The 12340-nt window shown below is 40.3% G+C and overlaps 1 protein-coding gene across 1 annotated transcript in view; it reads right to left on the bottom strand.

Annotated features, from left to right (window-relative positions):
- The window catches only part of ADCY10 (adenylate cyclase 10), a 144175-nt gene that overhangs the window by 110789 nt on the left and 21046 nt on the right, over positions 1-12340 (bottom strand). Inside the window, exons 6-7 of the mRNA XM_087726296.1 lie at positions 4837-4933; positions 4111-4199 (exon numbers count right to left, since the gene is read on the bottom strand). Of these exons, the coding sequence (XP_087582422.1) occupies positions 4111-4199; positions 4837-4933 (186 nt within the window). The remainder of the gene's footprint in view (positions 1-4110; positions 4200-4836; positions 4934-12340) is intronic.

The following is a 12340-nucleotide window of genomic DNA, read 5'->3' as shown; positions in this document are numbered from 1 at the left end:
TTTAACTACAGAACTAGGTTATAAAATGCAAAAAAAAAAAGAAAAAAGAAACTGGAACACCAAAGTGGAAAATTCAACTTGAAAATAAAATTTAAAAAGTACGAGGGGATGTCAGCAATTTGAAATACTTGAAAGAGGGAAAACTAAAGAACAAAAAGCTGAAAAATAGTTTACAAAAAAAAAATACAACCTGGAGGAAAAAACAATAACAAAATCATGGAAGAACTAAAACCAAGTGTAATAGCAACAGCAAAGAAAATCGAAAGATATAAAGGACAAATAAAACACTATCGTGAAAATGCCCAGTTCAGAAGACACCAACACCTCTTATACTGGTCACTTGATGAATGTCGAGTCCAAGCTAAGCTTTGAAATTTTGGAAAAAACTGTAGGAAAACCCAGTGGGATGCCAAAAAATGCCTCCTAGATCAAAGATATTCAAGAACAAGGAATACAAAATAAAATGGAGAATGTAATAACAACTGGTTGCAAAACACATGCCACAACAAAAAAGTTTAGAGACATATTTTATTTTATTTATTTTTTTAGATGGTGGGATTATTTCCCAACCTCCTTTATCTTTTTCTCTTTCTTTGGAAGACTTTTTTGTTCTCATTGTTAGAATTTTGACTGGGATAAAGCCTGTGTCAGATCTGCAGACATATTCCTTTTGGATCTTTGGCCTGTCACACTTTCTATTATTCTACTATGCCTTTTCTATTGTGGGAAAATGGAAGGGGGGATTGTACGGAGTTAAATGTAGCCAAAATAAAATTCATTTCTAGAAAGCCAAGGTCATTCTTTATCTCTAAACCTCTGCACCTGACCAGAACTGGATGTGTGAAACTGTCAGCATGGCAGTGGAAGATTGGACCATGTGATGGACTTGTGGATGTGGGGGCAAGATCCTGAACTTTCAACTGGGTGGGGAAAACTGGGAAGCTTTCAGTTTTGGGTTTTCCCAGATGTGCCAACATGTCTCTCTTAATAAATTGGAACTTTGAGCAATACTTTGCCTTGGACTCTGATTTAATTCTGGATGCTATTTGGAACCCTGACAGCCTAATTGGTAAAGTGTTGGATTTATAAAGCATATAATTTTTGGAATTTTATTTATTTTATTTTCTTCTCTCTCTTTTTGAGATATAAATCCTTTTCTTCCTTCCTCATTAATCTTTGGTTCTCTTTTGGATTACTTTTGGGTTTGCTCCCTCTTTTTTTATATATATATTTGCCATGTAATTATTAATGGATTAAGGTGAGAGGAACCTGAAGAAGAAGATTATTGTATTTGGACTTCATTTCTTTTTTCTTTTTTGGTTGCAATATTAGTTTTTTGTTTTTTGTTTTTTGTTTCTCTTTCTTTTTCTTCTCCTGCTTTTTCATCTCTTTTCCTTTTCATTTTCTGGAGAGCAGTTTTTCTTTCCTCTCCACTCTTTTTTGGGTTTTTCTTTTTAACCTTTTGACATTGTCCTCCCAATGGGCTGGATTAAATATCTGGATTACAACTATATTGGAGTATAAATCGGATGGATTATAAATTGCAAGATAACTACAAGAAAACACAAGATGAAGAAAACAACAGCGCATACATCTTCAACACCTGCTTCGATTGCTAGCCCAGTGACACAGAGGACACTGAATACCATGGCATTACAAGAGAAAACCAATACTATGCAACAGGAGCTTTAAAAAGATGATAAAGATGATGAAAAAAACTTCATAGAAAAGATAGGCAACTTGGGCGAGAGAATGGGAAAAGTGGGAGAGGAATTGAAAGATGTTAAAGGGATGATGGAAAAAATGAGCAAAAATACAAAAGGTGGAAGAAAAGGCAGAGTCAACAGAGAAAAGAGTGAAAGAGTTAGACAATAGATTAATGGCAACAGGTAGAAATCAGGAAAAACAGGAAAAAACAATTACCTCTTTAAAAATGGATAGCGCAAATTATTATCTCAGATTTCAAAATACGGAAGAGGAGAAAGGGGAAAACCTAACTGAGATAATGGCAGAGTGTTTGGCGGAAGTAATCGAAGAAATTAAAGAAGAGATATTAAGTGAGATTGATGAAATATTTAGCGTGCATACCAGATATGCAATGAGACATAATTTACCTAGAGAAGTTCATGTAAGATTCACCAAGAAAGCAATAAGAACAGAGATTCTGCAGATATCAAGAAGTAATCCAATAAAATATAAAGGCAGAGAAATAGTGGTATTGAAACAGATCCCAAGAAGAGTTAGAGATTTGAGAAAAGAGTACCAATTTTTGACAAAAAGTTTGATCAAAAAAGGAGTGAGTTTTAGATGGTTAATACCGGAAGGAATATTGGTGAACTGGCAGGAACAAAGACATAGATTAGATTCATTAGAGAAAGTGGAATTATTTTATGATCAATACTTGGGATCTCAAGAGGAAGAGAGATTGAGGGAGGAAACAGAGATTAAAAATCAGGAGGAATCTATGGAAGAAAAAGATTAACAAACAAGGGAGATGCTAAAAAAACGAGAGGAAAGAACAATAAGAAAAGGGTCAAGAATAAAGGATGCCAAAGAGAGAGAGAGAGAGCCAAGAATCACTAGATCAGCAAAACCTATTAACAAGTAAATTATGGAAGAAGAAATAAAAGTCATATCGATAAATATATTAAAATTGCAAATAAGCCAGGAAGATGGTTGGCATACAAAATGAAAAGAGAGAGAGAGAAAAAAAAAAGCTAATTAGTCAACTGATGGATGAGGACGGAACAATATGTTATCCAAATGAGGAAAAGAAAAGAATTGTCCAGAAATATTATGAGAAATTATACAAACAAGAGGAAGTCTCTGAAGAAAAGATAAAACAATATCTGTTTTGTTTTGGGACTGACTGACTGACCAGCCACTCTCTTTTAGCACAACCTACCTCACAGAACAATTGTGGGAAAATAGGAGGAGAGGGTATTATATGTTTGCTGCCTTGAATTATTTATAAAATATAATAAAAGTGAGATAAATGAAATAAATAAATAAATAAATAAATAAATAAATAAATAAATAAATAAATAAATAAATAAATAAATAAATAAATAAATAAATAAATAAATAAATAGCACAGTACATTAATTCAGAACTGAAGAAGCTTCGGATGAGAAGTGAAACATCTTCAAGGAAAAACAAAGTCCAGTTGACTTTTGAAAAGAACCCTTGGGACATGATCTGGATGACTGAAGGGGGAAGGATACTGTAAAATCCCCATTCCCTCCCCACTCCAGAACCCACCTCTGAATAGTAAGAACAATTAAACAATGGAACAACTTGCCTCCTGGCTTGTGTTTGCTCTATTGCTGGAGGTCTTCAAGAAAAGATTGCCCAGCTATTTATGTAGGATAGAATAACAGCTCCTGTCTTAGGCAGGAGTCTGCACTAGAAGACCTCAAAGGTCCTTTCCAGCCCTATGATTCTATGAACTTCTAAGAGATAAAAGGAGGTACCAGAATCAATCTACATTATCTGAATCTCTATCACATAACTTTCAGGAGTCATTGGAAATAAGTTGAGTACTTCTCATGCATAGTCCCAAAGGAGTGGACTTTCATTATTCCAGTTTTAACCCTTTTATGTATGTAATCATAATAGAATAGAGATGGAAAGTGGAAAAGCAGGTGATCCTTCTTCTAAAGGCTCTACACTAGGAAACAATTGGGTGGAGAGGGACTGTTGTGTCTAATATAAACAGACAGTAATTTTTAAGGCCATTCAGTATGTTTATGAATTCCATGAGAAGCCTCCTATTCACTGAATCAGATTCTACTGTAGCAAAAGCCTTTTTTGGCATTCTGGGAAAAATACATAATGGAAAAACTCAGTTTCAACACTGCCAGAAATATTGATGAAGAAGATTTATAAGGAAATTGTAAACATGAAATCCTTATCTCCCATCCTCATGTTCTTTTTCAGAACATCCAGGGGAATATTGTCAACTTCTCATAATAAGGAAACATTCATTTTTTTAAAAAAAAATCATGGAAAATAATAATGCCATTCCTATAACAGCATTTCCTCTGTGGAAAATGTTACATTAATTATACACATATGAAACCACTGCTAACTAAGCATTTGCTGAAGTACCTTCTTCAGGACATTCTTCATCACATATTTTCGCAAACGTTTTTCAAGTTCTTCATCTGGACCCAACACAGAGGCTATTCTCAAAACCTCTGGCAAGGAAAGGTGAGAAAAAAACTGAGACTCTGGATGAAACACGTTGGTGTATTTATGTGTTGTTGAATTTGTGCACTCTATGCTTTACTGCTAATGTTCAGAGGGGCAGGGATGTGATTCTGGCATCGTATGTAAATGTGTATGTTTGTGAATGTGTGAATGTGCATGCTTAAGTTGTGGTAGTGCCATCGTTTTTGACTATTTTTTATTTGAAAAGAGTTGTGAATTCTCTCATATTTTCAATTTAATATAGAAGTCTTGAATATGTAGCAACCGTAGCAGTTCTGAAATATGGGCAGCTTTTACAGTCCACTTTTCACTGCCCCTTCTATATATTCAAAACACAAGTAAAAGAAATTCTGGTTATTTTTTATAGTTGGTTAGTTGTAATTGCAAGCAGCTTTCTACTGCCAATCTCATATAGTTAGTTATATAGAATTGCTTTGATATAAAGCAAATGCTGTTATATTTGAATGGGCGAAGCACACTAAATCTCTAATAAATTTTAGAATGAAACTTTCCTATATCACTGCAATATTATTTCAACTAGGTTAGAAAATCAAATGCAATAGTATAATAATAATAAATGAGCTGAGAAATAATTCCAAATCCCAATGTTCCTGAAGAACTCACCAAAACTGTCACAAATGTGATTCTGATTCAGGTACTCTGCACATCTGTCGAAGAATTCATTAGTATCAAAGTCAGGAACATTTCGAATGTATTTAACCTGGAGGTATATAAAATTATAGCTATTCAACCATTTTTTGTCAGCTATCTATAGTCAACGTCAATCATTTTTCTAACATGAGATACCAAGAATATGGTGTTATGTAAATTATACTAGCCATTTTATCAGCCTCTTAAACACAGGGATTATTTTTGATACATATTTTTATTAGTAAGATGAAATGTAGTCCAAATTCCCAGAAGGGTGGGACTGCATTCCAGCGGACTAAGAGACAGTGAAGTTTAGATAGTTTTATTGGGAGGAAGAGAGTCATCTCAGCTGCTCCCAACAAGTTGTCAGAATACTGTGTTCTCCCCAAAAAAAAGACAGGGTCTGATTTTCTTTTGACCCCCCCCCAAATATTGTTTGGGCCTTATTATCAGGGGGAGGGGCTTATTGTTTTGGGATTGTCGGGTGGCTGCTCTCTTGCAAGCAGATGCCCGAAGAGCCAGGCACAGCCTCAGGGGCAAACTGCTGTGTTGTGCTCTTGCAGAAGCGCAACACAGCATCCATGAGGTGACCACGTTCATGAGCAGCCACCTGGAAACCCCCCTTTCCAGCCAGGCAGAGTGCCACTCACCGACCTAGTGATATCCCAAAGGCGCTAAGCCGTGTGGCGATTTTCCCACCCCCCCAGCTCCCGTGGCTTGGAGTTCGGGATACCCTTAAGTCAGTGCATGGTACTCTGCCCTCTGGAAAGGGAGGTTGCAGGAACGCCTGTTCCGACCCCAGCTCGCATGCCTCCCAGCCTCACAATGCCCTGGCCCACCTCTCCCTGCAGGGCCAGGGTGCTGGCGGCACCGCACCGCCACACTGCTTCAAGCATAACCTATTCTCTGGCTTCCAAACTCTGGAAATCCGCACCCGAGTCTTCCAGCAGCAGCCGCTCTGGGAGTACACTCTATGGTTGTGGGCTGGCTGCCAGCAGAGCATACTCCCAGAACTTACAACCATAGAGCATATTCCCAGAAGACTTTCAGAAGACTTTCAGAAGACTCGGCATCCTACCTCCATGCTTTGGAAGCTTCAGAAAAAGCCATGCTGGCGGGTAGCAGTCATAGCGGAGGTGTCCTGGCTCTGAAGGGAGAGTTAGGCAAGGGCATCGTGAGGCAGGGGAGCACATGAGCAGGGAGCGGAAAAGCCACTCGCACAACCCCCCCCCCTCACCAGCCATGTACAGTCCCATTCACTAACATAGGGGCATTCCAAAGGCGCCAAGCCACGGAAGCCATAGGGCAGCGAACAGGCGCTCATGCAGCTTGGCGATACCCCTAGGTCAGTGAATGGCACTGTGCCTGGCTGGAAAGGGGGGGGTTGTCCATGGGGCTTATTTTCAAAGGGGGACTTACATTTTTGCTCACCTGAAAAATGTGGCATGGCCTTATTATCAGGACAACAAAAGTGAAGTACCAGAGAAACTTGACAGTATTTGGCTCAAGTAAGCAACATATTTGGTAAAATGCTGAGAGTCTTGCACATAGACAATGGAACTGAATATGCAGGTGAAAATTCGCAGGAGATTCTCAGAAGAAATGGCATAATATTCAAAGTACTGTACCATTCAACCCAGAACAAAATGGGGTTTTGGAAAGAAAGAATCATACTCTATGTGAGAGTGGAAGAACCATACTGTTTGATGCAGATATTCCAACCACATATTGGGGGGGTGGGGAGGCAATTATCACCACATAATTGAACTACCAGGAAAAACAACTGAGAAAACTCTATATGAATTGTGAAATGGAAAAGTCAAAAAACAATATATATATATAAATATATATATAGAACTGTGTATAAAGTTGTGTAAATATAGAAGCGAAATATTATATACATGTACAGGTATGATGACATAACAATGTTGATATAATGACTGTAAGGTATTGTAGAAGGGGGAAAAAATCTGCTAACAAAAAAAAAATCAGTGGAACAACTTGCCTTCAGAAGTTGTGGGCAATACTATAGCAGTAAATTTAAACATTATATATTGTGTATATCCAATACATATCCAGAGTGGCATCTGTACAGTGGGGTCAAGAGTATCAAAATAGTTGATGCCACCGGGTACATCAAAGTCCTGTGAGTTCTTAGGAATATATGATGTAAATGCAGGAGTGGGATCCTGCCGGTTTAACAACCAGTTCACTGAGCATGCACCAGGACAGTTGCACAGTTTAGAGAAGACTTACCTTCTGCATTACTGCTTAGGAAGGAAAAAAGCTGAGGCATGGCGTGATTCAGCTAAGAAGATAAAGGTAGGTAAAGCACAGGGGCAGGTGGGCGGGCCCACTTGCTTGTGGGAGCGAACCGGTTCGCTCCCAACTTATTTTCTGACCTACCAGTTCACCCGAACTGGTCCAAACTGGTAGAATCCCAACCCTCTGTATGTGACACACTCAAAAGGACATGTTTTGGTTGCTCAATTAAGCATGACATTTTATTTTATTTTATTTTATTATATAATTTTTTATTTTCATAACAGAGACAACACAAAGAATCCTCCTTCTTTACATATTGTAAAGAGTGTATCAGTTGGTTACAAAAGACTATTTTATGATGAAGGATGTTAAACAATTATAGTCAAATGAAAATGAAGATATAATGATGGTGACATGTATAAATATTTGAGTTAAAATACTTAAGTTAATATGAATTATGTTTGTTGACTGTGGAAGAGATGCACGAAAGTTTTTTTGTAACCAACTGATACACTTTCTGTAGCATGTAAAGAAGGATGATGTATTTGTTTTAAATTTAAAAAATATATATTAAAAAAAAGAATTTGTACCAAGAGCTAAGCTGCCAAAACTCAGGATGTATTCCATGACCCCTAAAGAGATGGGTGAATTAAGAAAGTACATTGATGCCAATTTGGCGAGGGGCTGCATCCAACCTATCAAATCTAAAGTGACAGCCCCAACGCTATTCAAAGAACAGAAGGATGGGGGGTATGAGGCTCTGTGTGGATTTCCGTGGAATTAATGCCATGTCCGTGCAGAATCTCAAGTTCAGCGAGATGCTAAAACAGATCCTCAAACTTTTTGAACAGGGGGCCGATTCATGGTCCCTCACACTGTTGAGGGGGCAGACCAGCTGGGTAGGCATGGCTAAGTGGTCATGTGACTGGGTGGTCATGGCTGGGTGGTCATGTGACTAGGTGGATGTGGATTAAAGCAGATGTAGAAGATTACATTAAGAGTTGGGCTACATGTGCGACCATGAAGTGGTCATGTGACTGGGTAAGCATTGCTAATTTAGTACTGCATTTTGCCTTTGTCCTTGCTGTACTTGCTCAACCCAAGGAATCTATGTACTTAAGACACCCCCCCCCCAAAAAAAAGGGAAAAAGAGCACAAACTTTCTTGTCACTTGCCTAACTTCATTACAACAGCAGCTTCAGTCTCCTTAAAATAGGCCATTAAAAAAAGAATAAAACATACAGGATTTCCTTCAAAATAACTCCTGATCATATGTTTCAGATGACCACACAATTAATAAAACTGAGAACTGCACCAAGTAAGACTGCAACTAAAAGCCTCAAGATGGGCACTGAGAGACATTGGAAGCAGATGGAAGGAGGCAAGAATCAGCGCGCACACACATACACACATCGAGCTCCAATGGTGAATTAAGGAGGGATAGTGGTCCCTCAGACTGTTGGGGGCTGAACTATAGTTTGAAAAAAAGTGTGAACAAATTTCTATGAACACTGCACATACCTTTATTTGTACTGCAAAAAACATGAAATAATATGATATTTAAAATGAAGAACAACTTTAACCAACATAAATATATTATTAATTCAATGAGAAGTGTGGGCCTGATTATTTGGGATTACAGGGCTAAAGGTCTTTTAAGCCTGGGAGAGAATTCACAAACTGATTTGCTTTTTGCCACACTTGTGCATGTGTATATACGCACATGAATATATACCACAATTGTTTAACAACCAATTTGGTGGATGTACTTTATATAAAGCAGTGAATATATTCTCTTTCAGGCATTATACTGTGGTTGCATTTGAATTAGTATTAGCCAACTTCAGCTGATTTTGAAAAAGCTAAACCCCGACCCGCACTCCACCCCACACTTTTAAAGTGCTAGTTTAAAAGCAGTCCCCTTCCCTGCTCACCCACCAGCCCTGGATCACATGGTTGTGAAAAGCATCTGAAAGGCTGTTTTTAAAGCACCTTTAAAGGCTTTTAAAGCACTAGCTGGCAGCTGCTTTTCAACCCACCACTCCACAGGCTGAATTCTTTGCATTGGCGGGTGGTAGTTTGTGGATGCCTTTGCTAGAAGAACATATTAAGCTAGAATGGCAAGTTCTGGAAAAAAAACAACTCCTGGCTGTGAAGTTCTATATGAATAGCAATAGCAATAGCAGTTAGACTTATATACTGCTTCATAGGGCTTTCAGCCCTCTCTAACCAGTTTACAGAGTCAGCATATTGCCCCCAACAATCCGGGTCCTCATTTTACCCACCTCGGAAGGATGGAAGGCTGAGTCAACCCTGAGCCGGCGAGATTTGAACAGCCGAACTGCAGAACTGCAGTCAGCTGAAGTAGCCTGCAGTGCTGCATTTAACCACTGCGCCACCTCGGCTCTTCATGTGAAGCTGTCCAAATGCAAGTTTCATAAGACCTCCCTTGACTGCCTGGGCTACTGAGTGTCAAATGAGGGAGTTGAAAAAGTTTTACCCAGGAAAAGTAAAAGCACTACTGGACTGGCAATCCCCATGCACCTGCAAGCAACTCCAAAACTTCCTGGGATTTGCAAACTTTTACACATGGTTCATTCCAGCTTTTGCTGAAGTAGCCCTACCCCTGATGGAGCTGCTGAAAGCAGGAAGGGCTGCTTCCAAACCATAGCCAAACCAACCATTGGCCTGGTCATTGGATTGCCAAAGAGCATTTGAAAAACTACAGAAACTCTTCGCAGAAGAACCCATTCTTCATTACCCCAACCCAGAATGGCAGTTCATTGTTCAAGCTGACAACAGCAACATGGCTGTAGCAGTGGCGCTCTTCCAAAAGAACCCCTAGGGCCAGCTCCTACCCTGCACCTATGTGTCCAAAAAGCTCACTGACACTGAAAGGTGTGGGCAATATGGGAAAAAGAAGCCTATGCAGTCAGGTGGGCCCTCCTCTCCTGGGGGCACTTCCTGGAGGAGAGTAGGGTGCCCTTTGATATCTGGACTGACTATAGGAACCTTGAGGCCCTAAAGACCCCCCAAAAAACTCTCCCCCAAGCAAGTGCACTGGATGCAGTATTTTAAGCACTTTGACTTCAATATAAAATACATCCGAGGGGAAAGAACCTGCTAGCGGAGCCTTGTCAAGAAAGCCATAGTTCAATAGTCAGCACACAATCATTCCCCACTCCCAACAGGCAGCTCAGATCACCACAAGAGGTCAAGCTAGATGTTGGGACGACCCCAGAGGGGATCAAATGATGACGGCACTAAAGTCTGCACTCCCAGCTGTCCAATAGTTTGGAGATAACTGAGACACCCTAACTCTAAGGGATGGGTTGGCTTGGAAAAGATCCAAGCTGTATGTTCCTGGCAGCTTGAGGCTTCAGATCCTACAGCATAGCCACAACTCCTGGTTGTCTGGCCACTTCAGATTCCTAAAGACCCTCCACTTAGCCAGGAGGCAATTCTGGTGGCCAAAGATTAAAGCAGATGTAGAAGATTACATTAAGAGCTGGACTACATGTGCGACCATGAAGTTGAGACTGGGTATACCTCCTGGGCTTCTACAACAAATGACTGACCCTTGCCAGCCCTGGGAAGAAATCACCATGGACTTTATAGTTGAACTCCCAGAGCGTGGAGGGAATGCGGTCATTTGGACCATGATTGATTTATTCTCAAAGCAAGCCCATGTCACTGCCTGCTCAGGATTGCCCTCTGGCAGGAAATTGGCCAGGACGTTTATAAAGTGAATATACCTGGTGCACTGAGTGCCCTCAGGGTCATCTCTGTCCACGGGGTTCAATTCATCACTAGGTTCTGAAGGGAGTTCCTGAAGTCCATAGGATCAACCCAGTTGGCTTTCCATCAGAGTACTGGTGGAGCATTACCTGAGATGCTATGTGGACTATCAACAGGATAACTAGGTGGATTTGCTGCCTTTCATGGAGGCGGCTTAGAATAACACAGTGCACAGTAGCTCTGGACTGACCTCCTTACATGTCACTAGCAGCAAGGAATTTGTCCCCATGCCCGAGCTGCCATGAGAGTTGCCATCGTCAATGACCCTGGCCAAATGGATGGATTGGGAGAATATAAAGCAAGCGCTAGCTGAGGCGACAAAGGCATACAAGAAGCAGGTGGATAGGTGCCGCTCTCTCCATCCCCCCCTTCTGGATGGGAGATCAGGTATACCTGTCAGTCAAATACCTTAAGCTAAAATTGCCTAGCAAGAAAATAGGACCTAAGTTCCTAGGGCCATTCTCAATAGTGAAAATAATTAACCCAGTGACTGTACAACTTAGCCTCTCACTCTTGTTAGGGAAAGTACATCCAGTTTTCCATAGCAGTTTATTGGAAGCTGCAGTTAGCTCACAACTAAGACTGTGGGACTGGCCAGCACCTAAGCCAATGGTAGTGCAGGTGGAGACCCACTATGAGGTTAAAAAGTTATTGGACTCCAGGGTACATGGGGGTTGCGTGCAATATTTAGCCCACTGGAAGGGATACCTTTTGTCTGAAGCTACATGGATCAAGAGTTGTGATGTGACGGCAGATAGATTAGTAAAACAATTCCATAAGAAATTCCCTAACAAACCTAAGGGGGTAGAGGTGGTTAAGAACAGCATTACTAACCCCCAATTGCTTCTCTCATTTCAGAATGTTCTCATCAGCTGAGGGGGGGAAGCCTGGAGCCATTTTTAATTGGAGCCTTCAGGGCTGCCACAGCAGTGGATGGGGAAGCTGTGGGATGCGGGGGGAGAAAATGTGCGGTGTATAGTCATAACAACATTTTTTTTTCCTTGGGAGTCAAGTACGTTCAGCCTGCACCTGGAAGTCAACTACAGTTGGGACAGTGACCTGATTGGAACATGTGATGCACATGTGTATGGAGAGGAAGGAATTTTGACTTTACTTTGGGTGGGGAAAACCTGGGGCTTTCAGATTTGGGTTTTCCCAGATGTGCCAATATGATATCTCTAATAAATTCAAGCTTTGAGGAAAATACCTGCCTCGGAGTTTTGATTCTTCTGGGGGTGCTACTTGGAACCCTGACATTTATCCCGTTCAGTGGATTTTGAGGCCTGTTATCACTTTGGACTTTTTTTTCTGACAGTATTTCTAACATGATGAAAAAAGATAAAGCAAAGAATAGAAATCCATGTCTTATTCTTCAACTAATCTGAAAATCTGCAAAATTTGCTCAATTGGTCAT

The sequence above is a fragment of the Thamnophis sirtalis genome, unplaced genomic scaffold, assembly GCF_051295495.1.
Source record: "Thamnophis sirtalis isolate CommonGarterSnake01/CBP01778 unplaced genomic scaffold, rThaSir2_p1.2 scaffold_12, whole genome shotgun sequence".
In the NCBI taxonomy this organism is placed as follows: Eukaryota; Metazoa; Chordata; class Lepidosauria; order Squamata; family Natricidae; genus Thamnophis; species Thamnophis sirtalis.
This window is presented reverse-complemented; position numbering and strand designations above follow the sequence as displayed.